Genomic DNA, 22,315 nt, shown 5'->3' with positions numbered 1-22,315 from the left:
CGCAAGCTTGGGCAGTGAGTATGGAAGTCCTGGGATGCCCAGATGACAAGACCCCTTTCTCGGCCTCACTGATGGGGTCCAAAGGAAAGCAGAGCAAGACATTTGGCACCAGATTGGCACAGGAGTTGATGGAAGGAGGCGTGCAAGGTGCCATCCAACTGCCTTAGGGACTCCGCTCCAGATTTGTGTAGGGTTTATACTCCTTAGCCTTTTCTTCTCCCAAAGATATTGGTATCCCAAAAGGAAGCCAGTACAGTGGTACGTCAGGTCACATACACTTCAGGTTACAGACTCCGCTAACCCATAAATATTGCTTCAGGTTAAGAACTTTGCTGCAGGATGAGAACAGAAATTGTGCTCTGGCTGCGCGGCAGCAGCAGGAGGCCCCATTAGCTAAAGTGGTGCTTCAGGTTAAGAACCGTTTCAGGTTAAGTACGGACCTCCGGAACGAATTAAGTACTTAACCTGAGGTACCACTGTACACGTTAGAGCAAGACATTACAAGAAAGCCACTTTGTGCCTTTCTGAGGAACTACAACTCCAGTTAGTTCTAGGAAATTTACCGTATTGAGAAACATCGCTCAGAGATCTCTGCCCCACCTAAGGTGAAGGAGTTAAGCTTAGTTCCTGAAATAATTTCTGCCAGGTAAAACACCTGTCGAGAGGATAAACAAGGTGCAAAATTGCAGCCTGTGCCAAGCTTTGACCTTTGACTGACTCGGGGAGGGGTGACACCCCCCAGTTTCACACCGAAGGCTACATTGGCAGCTGGTCCACAGCCTGAAGGCCTGAATGAGTTGGCAGCTCACCTGTAATTAACATACTATGCATGCCACAGGTATGAGCCTGGTGGATGTTAAGCTAGGGATGTAGTCCTGCAACTGTGTGTTTGTGTATGTTCAGAACAATTAGCCCCAAACACGCAAGACAGTGTGTTAGCCCTCAGTGCACATGTGGGAAATATGATTTACTGTATTTTTTGCTCTATAACTCACTTTTTCCCTCCTAAAAAGTAAGGGGAAATGTGTGTGCGTCTTATGGAGCGAATGCAGGCTGTGTTGCTATCCCAGAAGCCAGAACAGCAAGAGGGATTGCTGCTTTCGCTGCGCAGCGATCCCTCTTGTTGTTCTGGCTTCTGAGATTCAGAATATTTTTTTTCTTGTTTTCCTCCTCCAAAAACTAGGTGCATCTTATGGTCTGGTGCGTCTTATAAAGCGAAAAATACGGTATTTATTTTTAAAGATGAGGCCTTGCTCCTGGCACTCAGTTACCTAGGGTTGTCATATTCCCAAAAGTGAAAATCCCCTGCCATGTGTCTGGGTTTTTCCTGGACATTTTGCTGATTTAGCAAAAATCTGCCCCTACGTCATTCCGCTGCCCGATTCCCGGACATATGGCAGCTCTACTGCATATTATATTGATTTTAGTGTAGTGCCTAAAATTTTTAATCTTAATCTTAAACTTTTCTTATGAATGGCTAATAGCTGTCCTTGTGAGTTGTGAATTGTGTTATACTATTTGTGGTTTGTACGAGTCCGCTGTTTTATTTGATTTGTTTTGTTGTGTTGTGTTTCATGATGGGCGTAAAGCCGAATAAACATTTTGATTGATTGATCTACTGCATATTATGACTGGCAGAGACGACCAAACGACAACTGCGATTCCCTTTAAGAATAAGTGTTCCTTCAGGCGGATGATTTGTTTTTGACAGGTATATTCTGCATCCTGTAACTGACCCAATAATCATGTCAGTGGTAGATTCAAACTGGGCTATCCACACATGGTTCTGCATTATTAGCTGTTCTAATAATAATGATAAGGGACGCAGGTGGCGCTGTGGGTTAAAGCCTCAGCGCCTAGGACTTGCCGATCGAAAGGTCGGCGGTTCGAATCCCTGCGGCGGGGTGCGCTCCCGCTGCTCGGTCCCAGCGCCTGCCAACCTAGCAATTCGAAAGCACCTCCGGGTGCAAGTAGATAAATAGGGACCACTTACCAGCGGGAAGGTAAACGGCGTTTCCGTGTGCGGCTCTGGCTCGCCAGAGCAGCGATGTCACGCTGGCCACGTGACCCGGAAGTGTCTCCGGACAACGCTGGCCCCTGGCCTCTTAAGTGAGATGGGCGCACAACCCCAGAGTCTGTCAAGACTGGCCCGTACGGGCAGGGGTACCTTTACCTTTACCTTTAATAATAATGATAATAATAATGTTAATAATAATGCTGCCATATTATTGCTGTTTTGATGGACACTCCTATGCTATAGCAGGGGTGTATATTTCTGATATGTGATAATGTTTGTGATATAAAAAGTAGCAGGATTTCAGCAGAAAGCTATCTGTCACGCACAGTGTTAGAAACTCAGATATATAATTTAATTGCCAAGTTATGGCGAACACAATGGAATGCCTAGGTGCCTTTTTTTACCAATGGAATCATTATTATTGTTGTTGTTAGTATTATTATTACTAATTCCATTTCTCAAAGTGGTTTCCAATACATTAAAACATCAAATAAACCAATCCAGAATAAAAACAAATTTAGGCTTCAAGGAAAATATTCCAGATCCTTCTCTTTTGCTTTCCCAAGTCACTATCCTGGCATCCAGAGATCTCCACGTGGTCGCAGTTGGACTCATGCCAGTCCGAAAATGCGCCTGGGGAATTTCCATCACTGGTCACACGAAGGCCGGAATGCTTTAGCTGTGACCCCTGCATTTCAGGGGGTGGACTCGATGGCCCTTGGGGTTCCTTCCAACTCTATTGTTCTATGTTCCTACGAAATAAAAGCAGTGTGACATTGCGTAGCCACAGGTGCACTCGAGAGAGCACTGCTAGCTACAGGCCTGCGTACAGCTTGCTTACATAAGAGTGCTTCTCTCAACACTAAGCTATGCCTGGAAATCCAGTAAGACCAGAAACCAGAGCAAATTGAATTTGGTCATCATAACTAGTGTTGTGAGCATATCCCATACTGCTGTCTGACTTCCTGGACTGGCACAATTGGGGGTAAAGATAAAGGACCCCTGACAGTTAAATCCAGTCGCAAACAACTCTGGGGTTGCAGCACTCATCTTGCTTTACTGGCCAAAGGAGCCGGCGTTTGTCCGCAGACAGTTTTTCCGGGTCATGTGGCCAGCAGGACTGCAAGCCGCTTCTGGCGAAACCAGAGCAGCGCACGGAAACGCCGTTTACCTTCCTGCCGGAGCGGTACCTATTTATCTACTTGCACTTTGACGTGCTTTCGAACTGCAAGTATGGCAGGAGCTGGGACCGAGCAACAGGAACTCATTCCATCGCGGGGATTCGAACCGCCGACCTTCCGATCGCCAAGTCCTAGGCTCTGTGATTTAGACCACAGCGCCACCTGCGTCCCATGGCACACTTGGGGAGTAAACCCCAAATAACTCGGTAGGCCTTGCCTGTCATTAATTGCACTTGCGGAACTGAGTCAGATCTTAGAGCTTTGCAGCCAAAAGGCTGGAGAGAAAATAGGTCATATGGTATCTGCACGGCGTGAGGCTGAAAAGATACAGGCAACCATGGATAATTGCATGCAATTTCAGAGTGCGCATAAACCTATTGCGCACCTGCCCCCCTTTCCGGCCACTTCCAGGTCGCTGCGATGCAATCTGTTTCTGTCGCACATCAATTGTGGACACATATACATTGGTTTTTCCTGTAGCTTTAAAGATGAGCCTGCAGCCACCCAGATATTGCTGAACTTCAACTCCCATCATCCCTGACCATTGGTCCTCCTGGCTGGGGCTGATGGGAGTTGGAGTCCAGCAACATCTGGAGGGGACGCAGGTGGCGCTGTGGGTTAAACCACAGAGCCTAGGACTTGCCAATCAGAAGGTCGGCGGTTCGAATCCCCGTGACAGGGTGAGCTCCCATTGCTCGGTCCCTGCTCTTGCCAACCTAGCAGTTTGAAAGCACGTCAAAGTGCAAGTAGATGAATAGGTACCACTCCGGCGGGAAGGTCAACGGCGTTTCCATGCGCTGCTCTGGTTCGCCAGAAGCGGCTTAGTCATGCTGGCCACATGACCCGGATGCTGTACGCCGGCTCCCTCGGCCAGTAAAGTGAGATGAGCGCCGCAACCCCAGAGTCGTTCACGACTGGACCTAATGGTCAGGGTTTCCTTTACCTAATATCTGGAGGGTCATTGGTTAAGATGCCTCCCCACATCTTAAGGTTTAGCCACCACACCTTAAGGACCTGTCTGGTTTAACAATTCTCTCTCACCAGAGAATCCTGGAAACTGTAGTTCCATGAGGGGTGCTTTGGATCCCTTATCCTTGGTGCATTCCCCAAGCTATAATTCCCAACATTTTTTGGGATAAGCCACAACAGCAATTGTTGGGGCGGATGAGGCCCCAAGAATGAATATTGGGCCACAATAAAAGACAAGATGGCGGCCCTGTTCCAAGTGACATAACGTGCCGGATTAGACCAAAAGGTCTTTCTAGTCTAGAATCCTGCTTTCCACAGTTATAAAACGTTCATTTCTTGCTGACATCTTTCTGTGTGTACCACTGTTATTCTGGAACAGTCCTATCCTTGTAATGTTGATCAATTTATTTCTTTCTAAAACAAAAGCACACCCAAAAACATTTCCCACCAAACTAGAATCGTATTTTTAAATGTACTCAGCGATATTTGTTTCACTGAAGCCCATGTTGCTTATCTTAAATCTTTGGATGAGTTCCTGTTTTGAAGAACCGATCTCGCTGCCTTTAAAGCCAGTGCTTGAATCCAAAGGGGTTATTTTTTTCAAAAAAGGAAAAATGGGGTGGATAGGTGGGGGGGTCTGTGTCCTTTCAATAAGCACAATGCTCAGCTGACCACCTTCCGATTTTGCCTTTTTTCCAGCTTCAACATTCAGTGTTGCCTTGCATCATCTTAAAATAGGCTTGGGAGTAACTTGCTGATTCAGCAAAGCTCTTAATCCCAGTTTCCTGGAAGGCGCAACAAGCTGTTTTATGAGAGATTGCATCTTGGCCGGAGCAAAATGTCATTTATTGCTAGATTTGCTTGCTTTGGGTGGCAGGCCCTTTGGGGACAGAATAATCAACATCTAGGGTGTGTGGGAAATGCTCTTGGCTGTCCTGAGCCCATGGGGAAGAGCAGGATGTGAAATAGGTAAACGGAAGGTTAAAAGGAGCAGAACAGTAATCTTTCATTTATTTAATACATCCACACTTCGCCTTACCTCCAAGGAGCTCAAAATCCGGGTGTACCTTCTTCTCTTCCCCTCTCCATTTTAACCTCACAACACCCCTGGGAGAGGTAGGTGAGGCTGAGAGCGAGCGATGGGCCCAAGGCCACCAGTTGAGTTTCATGGCTGAACTCGAACCCAGGACTCTTGAGATTGAAGAGTCTCATGCTCTACCAGCTTTGCTGATTTCTGCTTCATGTAGCTTCTTGTACTTTTTAAAAATTGTATCGTTTCACAGGTAATGCATTCTGATGCGTTGCACCGTCCAGGAGAGCTCCTAGCCAGGAATTAATTTTCTGTATGTGCGAGAGAAAATATGACCTTGAATCTTAGAATTGTAGAATTGGAGGAAGGGACCCACAAAGGTCTTCTAGTCCAACCCCTTGGCATCCGGGTGTCTTTTTTAAAAAAAATAATTTTCAGATTTTGAAATTTACAATCGTCAAACAATCAAAACAAAAAGAAAATTCCATAAATTCCCATTGACTTCCCTCCTCCCCTTTGTGGGTCCTTATGTTAACTTTTTTTCCTCCTGCATCTTCTCTATGAATCCAGTTCTATTAAATCACCTGTACAACCGTAGTCCAACATTCAACTACAAGTACCATTCCGATCCTACTAATAATTTTAATTGCTTGCAATGATTTTTAAGGGAAATTATATATCTTCCCCATTCCTTCTGAAAACTTTTGGTCTTCCTGATTCTTAATTCTTCTGGTCATTTCAGCTTAGTCCCATCTGCTTAATCCGCCATTCTTCTCTGGTCGGGAGCCACGCAGGCATCTTTAGCCCAACGTGGGGCTCGAACTCACAGCCCTGAAATGAAGAGCCTTGTGCTCTACTGACTGAGCCATCCCTTGGGTATGGCCCTTGAATGTGGCTGCAAACAGGCTTAAGATCCCGAACCCCCTTAGCCATGAATGGCACGGTGGAGTGAGCATGGCTGAGTTGTGAGTAGCTACAGGGTGGATGGATGTGGGTGGCGCTGTGGGTTAAACCGATCAGAAGATTGGCGGTTCAAATCCCCGCAACGGGGTGAGCTCCCGTTGCTCGGTCCCAGCTCCTGCCAACCTAGCAGTTCGAAAGCACGTCAAAGTGCAAGTAGATAAATAGGTACCACTCCAGCGGGAAGGTAAATGGCGTTTCCATGCGTGCTCTGGTTCGCCAGAAGCAGCTTAGTTATGCTGGCCACATGACCCGGAAGCTGTACGCCGGCTCCCTCGGCCAATAAAGCAAGATGAGCGCTGCAACCCCAGGGTCGGCCACGACTGGACCTAATGGTCAGGGGTCCCTTTACCTTTACAGGGTGGGTGGCTGGAGTGCTGAAGCAAAGCCTGTTGCTTCTAGTGCTGGGTTAGTGTGGGGCAAAGTGACCCACTTCCCCTGCTCCACAAACCTCACAACAGGGCCCCTGTCTTCCCCCATCCTGGCCCTTGTACGCAGACACTTCTAATACCTCCATAATAGTTCAGCAGCGACCCACTGCTTAAGCCCTGTTGCGAATAACTTTAATTTTTAATGCGACTGAAGGTCGAGAGGAGAGCTTTCCTGCAAGCCTGCTGTTCCATCTCGGAGGGATGCTCTTTAATACGAGCCCCGGTTGGTTACCTAGGCAATCGTCTTGGCATCCCGTGGGGGAAATAGATTGCAGGAGGAGTTGTGGGTTCCTTCCCCTGCGAATCTTCCCTGCTTCAATGTTTTTAAAGAGCAAATTCAGGGAACAGGTGGAATCACACATTGCCGTAATGTGGGAATGTTCAGACCTAGGTCTCGAGACCTGTGGGAATGGCACTCGCTGGGTGAGCCGTTGGAGGGGGCGTGTTGCCCCATCTGCTGGGGAGCTGCGTTGAAAGGCTTGGGGAGGCAACTGGGTGTGTGCCGGCTTATTTCGTTCAAAGCGCTGCACGCTGCTTTCAGCCAGGAAGGTTCCCAGAGCAGCTTTGCTGTTGTTGTTGTTTACTCGTTTACTCGTGTCCGGCTCTTCGTGACCCCCTGGACCAGAGCACGCCAGGCACTCCTGTCTTCCACTGCCTCCCGCAGTTTGGTCAAACTCATGCTGGTAGCTTCGAGAACCCTTGTGCCCTCCATCTTTCCCAACATCAGGGTCTTTTCCAGGGAGTCTTCTCTTCTCATGAGGTGGCCAAAGTATTGGAGCCTCAGCTCTCACTTCCATACATCACTACTGGGAAAACCAGAGCTTGAACTATACGGACCTTTGCTGGCAAGGTGAGGTCTCTGCTTTTTAAGATGCTGTCTACGTTGGTCATTGCTTTTCTCCCAAGAATCAGGCGTCTTTTAATTTCGTGGCTGCTGTCACCATCTGCAGTGATCATGGAGCCCAAGAAAGTAAAATCTCTCACTGCCTCCATTTCTTCAATAAAATGAATTTTATTGATTACATTTGTTCCCCATCTTTTCCTTGAAGGAGCTCGAGGTGGTTTCCTGGTTCCACCCACTCCTCCATTTAATCTGGGAGGTAGGTTAGGCTGGGAAGCAGCGACTGAGACCCAAGGCCGCCCCAGTGAGCTTCATGGCAGAGTGAGGATTCGAACCCTGGTCCCCCAGATGATAGTCTGACACTCTAACCATTACACCACTGCTGCCTGCATAAGTTTGACAGAATAGAAAAGTTTCCAGCAGGCTTTTAAAGATTGGGGCAGAAGGAGCCTGGTGAATCTCTATTGGCAGAGAGTTCCACAGGACTAGGCTGATGGTACTAAAGATTTGGTCTCTTGTTGTTGTTGTCAAACAAGCCTCACCAGCAACACTCCTGCAGGTGATCTCAGGGAGTCTTCTCTTCTCATGAGGTGGCCAAAGTATTGGAGCCTCAGCTTCAGGATCTGTCCTTCCAGTGAGCACTCAGGGCTGATTTCCTTCAGAATGGAGAGGTTTGATCTTCTTGCAGTCCAGGGGACTCTCAAGAGTCTCCTCCAGCACCATAATTCAAAAGCATCAATTCTTCGGCGATCAGCCTTCTTTATAGTCCAGCTCTCACTTCCATACATCACTACTGGGAAAACCATAGCTTTAACTATACAGGCCTTTGTTGGCAAGGTGGCGTCTCTGCTTTTTAAGATGCTGTCTTAAAAAGCATCTTTTTAAGATTTAAGGTTCGTCATTGTCAGAGCAGCTTACAAATCAATAAAAATACAGTGCAGTTCCTGCCCTTGGGCTTAAAACAATCCCAAAAGATACGACACAAAAGGAAAAAAAGGATGAGGAGGGGAGAGGAAAGCAAGCAAGCCCAAGTACCAAAGATTAGATCTTGTGAGAAATGAGGCTATCTTCGGGAGAAGAAAAGGCCAAGGAATAAACTCTACGCAAAAAACAAAGTGGAGTCCCTAAGATGGTTGGGTGGCACCTTGTATGCCTCCTTCCGCCAACTCCTACAGCCAAGCTGGTACCAAACATTTTGCTCTGCCTTCCACATAAGTGAGGCTGAGAGGCGGGTCTTGTGATCTGGGCATCCCAGGTAAACGGCATTTCCATGCGCTCTGGTTTCCATCACAGTGTCCCGTTGCTGGCCACATGATCCAGAAAGCTGCCTGTGCACAAACGCTGGCTCCCTCGGCCTGAAAGCGGAGATGAGCACCACAATCCCATAGTCGCCTTTGACTGGACTTGACCGTCCAGGGGTCCTTTACCGTTACCTCACCCAGGACCTCCATACACACGGTCTGGCCTTGTGCCCTGGGGCGATCCCCTATATTTTTTAATATATTAGTGGCCATGTGATAATTTTAGCTTATAAATTTTATTGTTTAATGTCTTAATTTGTATATTAAGGTACTTTGATAGCTCTGTTTAGAGCAGGTAATGTCTTGATAAGTTTTAAGTTTTTTGTATCAATCCAGTATATTTTCTTTTAATTGTTGAATGATTCTGTGTACATTGCGGCAGCCTTTGGCGATGTGCAATAAAACTGACTGAGTGACCGACCCCTGGAGGCTCACTCCATTGTCTCTTGAGACAGATGCCAACCCAACAATTTATCCGAAGCATTCCTACCCTGCCTTTGAATATACCACTGCCCAGGGGGGGCTGGCAACATTAAACCAATGCTGGGGTGTCCTGTGGGTTTTGTATGAGGGGTGCGGACTACAGAGTTGTTGGGGGAAATTGATGAGAAGCAATGTCTTGAGGGGTGCCCCTTGTGTGTGATGTTTGGGGTGGGAGATTTCACAGGAACATCAGTTGGGCAGAAGCCTAGCAGAAACTCCCAGAGCCACTGACTGAAATTATTCGTAATCTCATTTCAGCATTGGAGCTACCAGACGTCCAGCTTTCGTATCCAGCCACCTCCTTCTTCCTTCTCGATCCTGTGCAGAGATGCCCGAGAGTCTTCTTGTGTGAACGGTTTCTCATCTCTCCGCGCTGCTTGACGAGACAAACACACACCCCCCCCCCCCCGTTTCAAGGAGCGCACTGTCCCCCTTTTTGGGTGGGATGCCAAGGAGCGTGATGTCGGATTACTCGGGAATGGTCTGCGAGATCCCTCCCCAGTGTCAGTTCGGTAGCTTTGAAAAAAAGCATCGCCTGGAGAGCGGAAAGAGTCGCCCAAGGAGAAGATGTTCGACACTGGTAGGTAGCCTGGTTTTCGTCCTGGTTGTTGCCTCTATTATCCATTGATGCCCCAACTTTTCCTCCAAGGAAAACAACAACCCTTTGAGGTAGTTTAGGCTGAGACTAGGGTTCTTCCCAGGATTCTTTGGGACTTTTAAAGTGCCACGATGCTCCTTTAAAGACTTAGTTTATTTATTTACTGGCTACGTGGCTTTTTTCAAATACCTCACCTGCACAAACATAACTCTGTGAGCAGAGGTGAGGAAGGCTGCTTTGGGCTAGAGACCATTACAGTTGTGGTCACAGCACACTTGAAAAATACTGTATTTTCTGGCGTATAAGACTACTTTTTAACCCAGGAAAATCTTCTCAAAAGTTGGGGATCGTCTTATACCCCGGCTACAGCAGCAACTCCCCACCAAAGGATAAAACGACAGCAAATTAAATCAGAGGACACCAAGTTCTCTAGATGAAGCAGAAATACACTTGAAAATTGGCCCCAGAAGCCCCCGGCCACTGGGAAGTGGAGCGGATTTCTGAGCCGGACTGGAGACTTGTTTTTTAAATTTTTATTTGGTGTGCGTTGGAAGAGGGGTAGTCTTATACGGCGAGTATATCCCAAACTCTGTATTTTAACTGGAAAAGTGGGGGGGGGGGTCGTCTTATATGCCGAAAAATACAGTAAATGCCATTGTTTCTTGATACCACTTAAATTTGATTTGTGTTTTGTCATTATCACATCGGGCTTGTTGTTCAAAATGCCTCTTCTGCCTTTAACGAAACATAGGCTTTAAAAGATAATTAATTCGACGGCACAGACGCCCAGCCCTGTTCCAAAGAAAATGTCTAGTGTGTAAACGCGAAATCTTTTTTCAGCAGGGTTGAGACATTCAGCTAAATAAATGCGGGGGCCATAAGGCAGATGCTGGGCATCGCCTTCGAAAGACGCAAATCCACAGGGATTTGTGAGCCAGGATTCCACAGCTGAACTTACCTCAGGGCAAGTTTCCACCCACCTGCCTTCCCTTTTGTAAAATACCTTTAAGAGCAGCTATTAAAAGTCTGAATGTGCAACTTAAAACCACAATTGAGTTGTACCTGGGACAATTGTTGGCCGCTTCTGAGTGATTTGTCTTAAACACCTGATGCGTAAGGAAAAGCTGTCTTTGGCTGAGGTGAGGAAGGTTGCTCTTCCCGTTTTTTCTAATCCTTTAATTAGGCTGCAGCCCCAGATTCTGTGTTTTGTTTTTTTGGTAAGCCATGGTGTGTTTTTTTTTTTTGAGGTAGTGTTTATGTGGGTGGGAACAACTTAATTGTGCTGCAGTGATGGAGGGTAGTGGTTTTAAAGTCTCACCTGGAATTAAGAGATTTCCGGTGGCAAATTGTTTGAGCAGAATTCTGTCTGAAATGCATGGGGCAAGTTGCCTTCTCTTGAAATGAGACTATACTTCTTAGTAGGGAAATGTGTGTGTGTATTATTATTATTATAAAAATAGTTTAGAGCATAAATAAACTGCTCTCTAGCCAACAAGAGTGGCTTACAAAGATTGGTTCTAATATGGTCCCAGCACTCAACTCACAATGTAAAAAGAGTATTTATTTGTTTCCCTTTGAAGGGAACACAGGGTGGCAAACATGTCAGTAATAGAACAACACAGTTGAACTGTCTTTTTAAAAACCTTCTAAAAACAATCAGTTGCTCTCACAGCTAATAATTTCAGTATTGACAGGAACTGTATCCTTCAGCAATGAAATGCCAGGGTAAACAGAGATAATATTAAATTCCTCTTCAATGTTAAATACATGACACAAGGAAAAAATATAGGAGGGAGGAGGGGAAAGCCAAGCTCAAGTTCTTAGATGCGACAGTTCTCAACCTGCACTGCAGCAAAATGGCAGAATGTTTGCATTTGCAGGAAATGCCGTACCAGTATTGGATTTTTGGATCTCCCTTTGCAGAATGTACCCTTAGAACTGCCTTGCTAAGGGCAAAAGATGTGAATCTTTTGGTTCAGGCTTTGCCCTAGTAATGGACTTGATTTCAAGCATAATGCCCTTGGAAACATCCTCTGGTGCCTGTAGAGTCTTTGATCTCCCCCCTTAGGGCTGGTCAAGGATAATTTGGCACCTGCAGTGAAACCACAAAAAAGAAGGGGTGAGTGAAGATCTGTCTTGGGAACAAGGCTGGGAGGAGACCAGGAGTGCCTCCTCTTTACCAAGAGGCTACTTCAAATATGAGGGACGCAGGTAGCGCTGTGGTCTAAACCACTGAGCCTCTTGCAAATCAGAAGGTCGGCGGTTTGAATCCCTATGACGGAGTGAGCTCCTGTGGCTCTGTCCCAGCTCCTGCCAACCTAGCAGTTCGAAAGCACACCAGTGGAAGTAGATAAATAGGTACCACTGTGGCGGGAAGGTAAATGGCGTTTCCGTGCGCTCTGGCTTCCGTCACAGTGTTCCATTGCGCCAAAAGCGGTTTAGTCCTGCTGGCCACATGACCCAGAAAGCTGTCTGTGGACAAACACCGGCTCCCTCGGCCTGAAACCGAGATAAGTGCTGCAACCCCATAGTACCCTTTGACTGGACTTAACCATTCAGGGCTCCTTTACCTTTTTACCTTTACTGTAGATGTGGCATTTGCTCTGGGACGGCCTGCCAAGAAGTGGGCAGATCCTGCTTCCAAGGAGTTCACTGCAGTTGGCCACCCAAGGCATCACACCTTACCCCATGGGTGGGGCTGGCACTGCCCCCTTCTGACACCCTCACTGCCCTTTCCATCATGCGGTGGTGAGGGTGGCTGTCTTATTTTAGATCGGTGCCTGAGCATCGAAACTCCCAACTCCAGCTATTTGCAAAGGGCACCAGGTAGGGGAAGGGTTAGCTAGGTTACTAATCCACTTGTTCCTTCCCAGTGGTGGGCCTGACACAGTCAGTGGTCAGGGAGAACACCAGACTCTTTGTTTCAGGGTCATGGGTTCGAATCCCAAACTGGGCAAAAAGATTCCTACATTGCAGGGGGGTTGGGCTAGATGACCCTTGAGGTCCCTCCCAAAACTACAATTCTGTGACTCTGCATGCTACAACTTTCAACAAACATCTGGAGGAGGGCTGCATCCCTGCCTTCAGCCAAGGCCCCTTTTCATAGAATCATGGAATTGTAGAGATGCCGGGGACCCCCAAAGGCCAACTAGTCCAACCCCCTGCTTATTTATTTATTTCTGTTCCAAGCAGACATTTATTAATTTTTTTGTCCTAAAAATTAGAGATGGATCTGCTATGCATGGCTTTCGGGCCTAAAGCAGTTTGGGAAGGTGAGTGGTGACTCAGAAGGAGGTTTCTTCAGAACCTGCTGGTGTTTGAGGACTTAATGGCAGCCAAGATTGTTTTACAACTCCAGATAACAGCAGGTCCTCCTGCTAATAATAGTCTCTCCACCCAACGTCTTCAGGATATATTCCAAGGAAAGCAACCTTGGGGTTTTCCTTTGTTCTGTCTAAGTCAAGGATAGATAGATAGATAGATAGATAGATAGATAGATAGATAGATAGATAGATAGATAGATACAGTAGATAGATAGATAGATAGATAGATAGATAGATAGATAGATAGATAGATAGATAGATAGATAGATAGATAGATAGATAGATGATAGATATTGTTATCCAACCACATGTTGTTGTTGTTGTTTAGTCGTTTAGTTGTGTCCGACTCTTCGTGACCCCATGGACCAGAGAATGCCAGGCACCTCTGTCCTCCACTGCCTCCCGCAGTTTGGTCAAACTCATGCTGGTAACCTCGAAAACACTATCCAACCATCTCGTCCTCTGTCGCCCCCTTCTCCTTGTGCCCTCCATCTTTCCCAACATCATGGTCTTCTCCAGGGAGTCTTCTCTTCTCATGAGGTGGCCAAAGTACTGGAGCCTCAGCTTCACAATCTGTCCTTCCAGTAAGCACTCAGGGTTGATTTCCTTCAGTATGGAGAGGTTATCCAACCACATAAATGACAGAGAGCATGAGGTGTAGCCTCTTTCTGGAAATGCCATGTGCCTAAAATCCTGGAGAACTCCTGGCAACCTGTATAAACTTCTGGTTGCTCACGGTGAGAATGGGCTGTTTTAACATGTAATGTTGCCCTTTGTGTCCAGAGAAGGGTTGGACCAGGCAGTGTTAGAAACTCAGGTACTGCACCAATCGTCAAATGTCACCTTGAACCTAGGTTATGGTTGCCACAACCTAGGCGCCATACCCCGCTATGAAATTCACTGTTGTTCTTATTATTATTAGTATTTCCTTTCATTTCTATACCGCTCTATATTTTAAAGAACAAATCTCAAAGCGGTTGAAAACACGTTAAAACGTCAAATGAAACAACCCAGAATAAAACGAATAAAGCTTTAAGGAAAATATTTCAGATCCCTCTCTAGGTGACATTTTGTTTCCCCCCTATTTATTTACCTACTTAATTAATAGAGCTGCCCCAATGCAGAAGGAGTCTGGGAAGCCAGGGTGGTGTAGTGGTTAGAGGGTTGGACTAGGGCCTGGGAGATCAGGGGTTCAAATCCCCATTCAGTCGTGAAGCTTACTGGGTGACCTTGGGCGAGATACAGCTTCTTAACTACCTCACAGGGTCATTGTATGGATTAACTGAGGAGGGTGTGAACCATGTATGGCATCCAAAAATCTAGACATGGTTGCAACTGGAGCCTGAGACCAGAGACTATCAATCGCATTGGTTCCATAATCAGATGAGTCTTACCTTGGTTGGAAGAAGGTGAGATGTTGCATTTTCAAGGAAGCAGAGTTGTGTCTGATTCTTGGTTACTTCAAGAATCGCTCAGGATTCGAGTTTGAAGACTGGCTGGAAACATGTGTCTTAACATATAGATATATATACACAAACCCTCGCTCTCTGTTGTTGACCCTCAGGATGACGATGAGACCCTGAAATACCTCACTCACGAGGAAAAAGACGTCCTCCTCTTCTTTGAAGAAACCATCGATGCCTTGGAAGATGACTTGGAGGAGCAAGCTCTCCATGACAGCGGCATCCACTGCCACTCTCCGAGGTCAATGGAAGAAAACACGTCCAGCCAGTCGGAGTCTGAAGACATCATAGATCTGGTCCAATCGGTGCTGGAAAGCAGCGTTCAGGACTGTGATCCTAGCGGAGACATGGAACCAGGTAAAAACTGGATGGGGCAGGGCCTGGTTTAGTGTGTTGATAATCATGTGAGTCTGCTCTCAGTGAGCAAAGAGGACCTTCTCCTGGAGATGGAGAAAGAGAGAGTTCTGCATTCCTCCTTCTAGAGGCGACCTTCTTGTGAAGCAAAATAAGGTCTAGGTTACCCTTGGGGCAAGGGGATCGGTTCCATGGTTTGGCATAGTAGGCAGCCGTAAATTGTGGCTGCTGACAGCATTCTTCATTTCATTTTACTTTATTTTATTTTAGATTTATTTTTGGTAAATCTCAGGGTGGTTCACAGCATAAAAATATTTCATCCCTCCTTGTTTCTGGGAGGGCATTTTTTCTCATGCTAATTGTAATGATGATTGTGCTAATGTGGGTTTTTTGTTTTGAGTGGGCGTGGGGAGGTGGGGCATCTTATTATTTTGTGCTCTGTTAACCGTTGCATTTTTTAAATCTGTTGTGCTGGAAATGTCAATGACTATCTGTGATGGCTTGCGAGTGCTCTCCGCAAGAAATGCCTCTGCTCACTCGGAGATACATATATACATCCTTTATTTAACATATGTACAAGCAGCACACATAATTATGCGTCCGAATCCTGTGAATCAGATTCCCGAAATGACTTTTCCAACAGAAGAGGCGAGGCATTCTCATGTGATGTCTCTGACCCCTCCGCTTTAACCCTCTCCTTTCCTGAGCAGATGGGACCGGGACTGTATCGCTGTCCGTGCCAGAGCTTCCTGTGCGGAGTTGAGGCTCTGCTCCAACATCTGAGAGCCTCCCTTCCTCCTGACCTTCCCTCCTTTCCACCATTGGCACTTCCTGCCCCCCTTCCTCTGCTTGTCTCTCCTCCTCCTCCCCTTCGTTCTCCGTCAAGACCATGACACTATCATACTCTGAAAAGTTGATATCGCAAGATCAAGTTCATCCATTTAATTAAAGTAAATAGTTTTAACTATGTAAGGCAGGGGACGCGGGTGGCGCTGTGGTCTGAACCACAGAGCCTCTTGGGCTTGCCGATCAGAAGGTCGGCGGTTCGAATCCCTGCGATGGGGTTGCGACACTCATCTTGCTTTACTGTCCAAGAGAGGCGGCGTACAGCTTCTGGGTCATGTGGCCAGCATGACTAAGCTGTTTCTGGCGAACCAGAGCAGCTCACGGAAACACCGTCTACCTTCCCGCCAGAGCGGTACCTATTTACTTGCACTTTGAGGTGCTTTTGAACTGCTAGGTTGGCAGGAGCTGGGACCAAGCAACAGGAGCTCACCCCGTCACAGGGATTCGAACCGCCAACGTTCTGATCGGCAAGCCCTAGGCTCTGTGGCTTAACCCACCGTGCCACCGGTGTCCCTCAATAATCAATGTACTGTACTATAAAATAAATAAGACAGTATTGTAGATGATAAAAATTAAAATTAAATTCTTTTCTTACCTGCACTGATGATACTCAGTGTTTGGATGGGGGGGCTTTTATCTATTTCCACGGTCAGACGGTCAATCAATCAGTAGCTAAACTGGGTTCGACATGGTCACAAAAACAAATTAACCGAAAAAGCTTCAAAAACAAAAAAGCAAATGAATAGCAAAAAGAAAAGCACCAAACTTAATCCGTTCCGGAGGTCCATTTGACTTCTGAAATGTTCAAAAACCAAGGCACAGCTTCTGATTGGTGCAGGCGCCCAGGAAACAATAACCAACAGCCAGTTTGGACGTTCAGCTTCCGAAAAACATTCGAAAACTGGAACACTTCCGGGTTTTCAGCATTTGAGTACCAAGGCGTTTGAGAACCAAGGTACCACTGTAATGCTTTTTATTGGGCACTGTGGGTGAGTTCAGGGAACCAAGGGGACGGTGGCCGAAAAAGGTTTGGGAACCACTGATCAATATTGCTAGCCCCCCTCTATGGAAGCTTCTGACGGGGTACAAATTTTACGACAAACGCTGTCACTTCCATGGTTCCAGATGTACCGGTCTAGGAAACGGTTCTAATAATCTGCTACCCTCTCCTTTATTTTCTAGCCCCAGAGGAGGCAGGGAAACTGGATACACTGAAGCCAAAATATAACGTTGAGGACACCTGCGCTGAGTCTGCTATCCCTGTCCCTGTGTTGCCATCAGCTCCACCGCTGCCCATCTACGAGGTGTTTCCTGCCGCGCCCGCAGTTCAGCACCCAAAACTCGTCCGCTGTATCCCAACCCCTCTCGTCATCGCTCAGAAAATATCCGAGAAGCAGGCAGAGGGAACCCCCTTCTCTCCCGCCTCTCCAAAGGAAGGGAGGTCTGTGGAGGGGAGGACCACACCCTCGTCTTCCCCACTGCGCAACAGAGAGCGTTTCTCCGCCTTCAAGCAAGCTCTGCCGCCCCCAACCGCCCCCAAGCCCCAAAGGTTCCCCAGCAACATCAGCATCACCAACGTTGGCGAGAGGGAGTTCAGCAAAACTATCTCCCGGGCTGCCGTCAACGTGCAAGAGCGCAAAGCCAGGGTGTTGGCCAACGTCAACGGCTCGCCCTACTTCATAAGCGAGCTGGAAGAGAGACTTCAGAAACACGACCTGTCAGGACAGAGCAGAAGCTCATCCTTGCGGGATTTGCCGTCGGAGCAAGCGAGACACGAGGCCCTGAGCAGGCTTAGCTTGGTGGACAGAAATCCTGGACCAGCCCCGCTGGACCAGTCCTCAGATCTTCCCGCACCGACAGACAAAAGGCCAGAGCAGCCCTTGTCGAACGGCTACCGAAACATCCACGACATCTTGAGAAGGGAAACCAGCCACTTCCCGAGCGTGAGCAAAACGGTGACGGTCAAACCGGATGCTGATCTCCCCGATGGCAAGCCCGTTCGGCAAAACACCGCCAAGAGCTTTTGCGACCACCGGTTGCCGGACCTCAGCCTGGAAATGAGGAGGAGGTCTGGGTCGCTGCCCAGACCGTCTGGATTGAGACCGCAAGGCATAACTGTACAGTTCTCTGGACGCGGGTCTACGGAAGAGGCTAGGAGAGAGGCGCTGCGGAAACTCGGGCTTCTCAAAGACTAGTTGAAGGACGGTTTCTGCGATGGTGGGAGCATCGCGCCCCCAGCGGACTCGGTTTCTGAAGAGATCAAATGGACTGTTCTCTTGCCCCTGCAGTCTAAGGAAAGATTAAATATATCAGAACGGGACTTGTGATTGTCATGGGTTTCCTTAACAATGCCCAGTCGTATGGCTTACATAGGTCTTCTGCCGGATTTTAAAAAGGCATTTTATTAGCAGGAGACCTAGATGAAAAAAAAGGGGCGTCGTACTAAATGAAGTTTTAATGGTGCAGTATTTGTGTGTGTGTATGTGAGTAGCTGTCAAGTATGTCACAAGTGTGATGGGTTTTCCTTGGAGTCCTACATTAATGAAGCCAAAAAGTAAAGGGGGGGGGAATGTATCTTTTGAATTACTATATAGGGATGCATATATATTTATAATGTAATGTACTGGAGAGGTCAAATATACAATAAAGCTGCTATTTCTGATTGTCACATTTCTGTCTGTCACTCTTTCTTTCTTTCTTTCACATGCATGTATTTGTCTGTTTAAATCATGCATAATCTGTAAGTAATTTTTGGCAGGAATTCACCCCTTTTCCATTTTGATTTTTCTGGGGCAGGGTTTCCTAAATTTGGATTTCTGGCTGGTTTTGGAGTACAACTCCCATCACCCCCAGCTCACAAGACCAGTGGTCAGGAATGATGTGAATTTTAGTCCAAAAACAGCTGGAGACCCAAGTTTGGGAAACACTGGTCTGGGGGAACCGATTCCATGTATTTCTGTAGACAATATAGGGGATTTGCAACAGACTGACAAAGATTTCCAATGCCCAGAGAGCAGCAACAAAACGTCTTCTTGCCCGCTCAACTATCCTGCCCCATATTGAAGAAAAGCCTGAGTAAGCTGGGAAGGTCGGCAAGGAATTTTGCATTGTCAGTAAATGCAAGTTTTTGTTAAATGGGTTTTTGCATGAAGCTGAGTTCTGGAACTCGGAAGGAATTCCTGGGCTCGGAATTCTCCAGTTCTGCACCAGGCTCTGGTTGGTGGATAATGGAGGTTCTAGTAATATCCTGCAAGCTGGGGCAGAGTGGCTGGGACAACCCGGTCAGATGGGTGGCAGATAAATAATAAATTATTATTAGAGAAGTCGGAAGCCTGGCCAGTCTTGCTCTAGAAGCAACACAGTGATCCTGGCAGAGCAGGGTTGCCTCTGCTGCAAAGGATATATTGAGAGAGAGAGAGAGAGAGAGAGAGAGAGAGAGAGAGAGAGAGAGAGAGAGATTATAAGGGACTCCAATCCAGCCCAGCTGCTTCATATCCTGCCTGGCCAAAGGGGGCAAGATTGCAGTTCAGCCTGTGCCTTTAATTATTGTGATTATTATTATTAATAATACCCTGTCCATCTGATTCCCTAACAGGGCTGCCTTCAGATGTCATTTAAAAGTCAGATAGTTGTTTATTTCTTTGACAACTGATGGGAGGGCGTTCCACAAGGCAGGTGCCACCACCGAGAAGGCCCTCTGCTTGGTTCCCTGTAACCTCGCTTCTCGCAGGGAGGGAACTGCCAGAAGGCCCTTGGAGCTTTGAAATGGTTGACTTTCGGAGGATGTCTCCTCACCTTAGTATGGGAAAAGTGGCATTGTAAGTAGGATGTCACCTTGCAGCTGAAGAAGTGTAGGCTTCCTGAAAACTGGATGATGTAGCTAGCACTTTTGGGTGCTTTTAGGTAAAAAAAGTACCTCCTTGCAGGTGATAATGGTGTAAACTGAAACATTGTTGACCCACCTATTCTGTTTGCTGATTGATGCTAATTCAGAATGGGCCAGTATCAAAGCTACTGTTGCGTCAGAACAACAATTGCAGCTCTAGGTTTGCTGCACTGTGCAGGCCACACCCTGCTTCTGTTGCTGGGGACAGCATCTTAGCCTTGTCCCGCAATAGTCCCCTTCGTGAATTTGACCAGAAACAGACTGTCGTTTGGCATGATTAAATTTGCCCGGATCAGCAGGAACCGCAGGAACAGATTAACTTCAAACTGCGGGGGAACCTTATGGTACGTTATTGCACTTGAAAGCATTAAAACCAACTGCTCTACAGAACACCTGTTGTTGAGAATATTGGGCAGGTTTTTGTATGATGCCTTGGCAGCATGAAAATAACCTGTGCATGCTTTGACATATGGAACGGTCCTATGCCAGCCATTCTAGCATCTCACCAGGTTCTCTGGCTTTTGTTGTTGTTTAGTCGTTTAGTTGTGTCTGACTCCTCGTGACCCCATGGACCAGAGCACGCCAGGCACTCCTGTCTTCCACTGCCTCCCGCAGTTTGGTCAAACTCATGCTGGTAGCTTCGAGAACACTGTCCAACCATCTTCATCCCCTTCTCCTTGTGCCCTCCATCTTTCCCAACATCAGGGTCTTTTCCAGGGAGTCTTCTCTTCTCATGAGGTGGCCAAAGTATTGGAGCCTCAGCTTCAGGACCTGTCCTTCCAGTGAGCACTCAGGGCTGATTTCCTTCAGAATGGAGAGGTTTGATCTTCTTGCAGTCCATGTGACTCTCAAGAGTCTCCTCCAGCACCATAATTCAAAAGCGTCAATTCTTTGGCGATCAGCCTTTTTTATGGTCCAGCTCTCACTTCCATACATCACTACTGGGAAAACCATGGCTTTAACTATATGGACCTTTGTTGGCAAGGTGATATCTCTGCTTTTAAAGATGCTGTCTAGGTTTGTCTAGGTCTTTGCAAAGCCTGCTACTCTTGTGGGAAGGGCAGCTATATGATAGAGGATCTGCCTCACAGATTTGATCCCTTGCATCTCCAGGTAGGGCTGGGAAGACTTCCTGCGTTAAACTCTGGAGAGCTTCTGCCAGTCAGTGTACTGTAGACAATACCAGTGGTTTGATCCGGTATAAGGGAGCTTCCTATGTACTGCCACTATCACCAGTAGTTGGGACCTCACTGCTACATTGACCATGAACACAAATGCCACATACAAAGAGATCCCCCCATCATGTCATATAAATATTTTTTTTTCATTGGCCTCCTGACTGAGTCTTCTGTATCTGCCCAAGGTTGCATCGCTCCTGGTGAGCATATGCAAAATAATCGTCTACTTGCAACTGAAGACAGAGATGGATGAGGGGGACGGGACCTGTGGCACTCTGGACATTGCTGGACTCCAACTCTCATCAGCCCCTGCCAGCACAAGCAAGGGATGATAGGAGTTGGAGTTCAACAGCACCTGGGAAAAGTTGCAGTTTCCTCATCACTAAGGCTGCTTGGAACTAGGCACAGATTTTCCTGTGGAAAAAAAAACACACCAAAACGAAACCTGCAGCTGTGTGTTTATCCTGGCAATTACTCTTTTTAGAAATCATAGGCTGAAATAAGTATATAGCAAAAGCTAGCATTTCCCTAGAAAATAATTTCCCCTTCCTTGATTTAAATCATTCTGTAGGTAATTATAAACCAATTTGGAACCTGAAAGATAAGCAACTTCTTCGGTGTTCTTGGAATACTAGAAATTAGCACCATCTGTGATTAGGTTTGCATTTTCTCTCGATAAATTTCAGCCACCTTTTCTACTCTGGGCTATATTTCTGCTGTGTACTTAGACTGGTTTAACATGTTCTCCTGAGAGCTGAGGTTTTGTACAAGGTTGGGAGGGGAAGGGACTTATTAACAGAACATTCACCTCTACTCCTGGCTGCCATTTCCCAGGATCCTTTGAGAGGGGAAGCCATGACAGTTACTCTGCCATGAAACTGGCATAGGGTTGACCATGTAGATAGGCCCAATAGTTCTATCAAGCTCATTTGTGCAGGATTTAAGAGCCATAGAAGCAGGTTTATGTTCTTAACAGCCTGAATATAAGGGGAAATGTCTTTATTATGTATGTAGTTATAAGGGCATCTATTTTGTGCATGGAAAACGTTGCAGTTGTGAATTATCATATGTTTTCTGTTAGATGCATTGCTTAAACCATTGCAGGTTTATATACATGAAAGCTGTTGAGAAGGAACTTAAATCTTTCACGGCTGTTAAACGTGTCTCATATTTTGTTGTTGTTAAGAATAGCATTTAATCTGCTTACTTCTTTAAAAATGGCGTAAACTTGGTTTTATATACATGAAGAGATCCTTCCAGAGTGCTAAAACTATTTATATGCCAATTTTCACACTTCCCCACTGATGACCCACAATGCTGTTACTTCTGTCAGTTGAAATAAACGTGGTCCTCACGTCTTAAGACTTTGTCCTAGTTTTTAAGTAGGGCTCTGTCTGTGCTGTTGTTGCATGGGAGCGAAGGAAATATGATGGCAGCTTGCCAAATTCAGCTTG

General features: G+C 46.7%; 1 protein-coding gene across 2 annotated transcripts in view; it reads left to right on the top strand.

Annotated features, from left to right (window-relative positions):
- PROSER2 (proline and serine rich 2) overlaps positions 1-18,465 on the top strand; it is a 32,334-nt gene extending 13,869 nt beyond the window's left edge. For both annotated transcript variants that reach the window (XM_081927197.1, XM_081927198.1), the window contains exons 2-4: positions 9,472-9,793; positions 14,699-14,954; positions 16,980-18,465. In XM_081927197.1, coding sequence (XP_081783323.1) covers positions 9,659-9,793; positions 14,699-14,954; positions 16,980-17,992 — 1,404 coding nt within the window. In that variant the 5' untranslated portion in view covers positions 9,472-9,658 and the 3' untranslated portion in view covers positions 17,993-18,465. The remainder of the gene's footprint in view (positions 1-9,471; positions 9,794-14,698; positions 14,955-16,979) is intronic.
- The last annotated feature ends 3,850 nt before the right edge of the window (positions 18,466-22,315 follow it).

Source organism: Podarcis melisellensis, assembly GCF_964234715.1.
Source record: "Podarcis melisellensis genome assembly, chromosome: 10".
Taxonomy (NCBI): domain Eukaryota; kingdom Metazoa; phylum Chordata; class Lepidosauria; order Squamata; family Lacertidae; genus Podarcis; species Podarcis melisellensis.
Note: the sequence above shows the minus strand (reverse complement) of the source record. Positions and strands in the feature narration are given on the sequence as shown.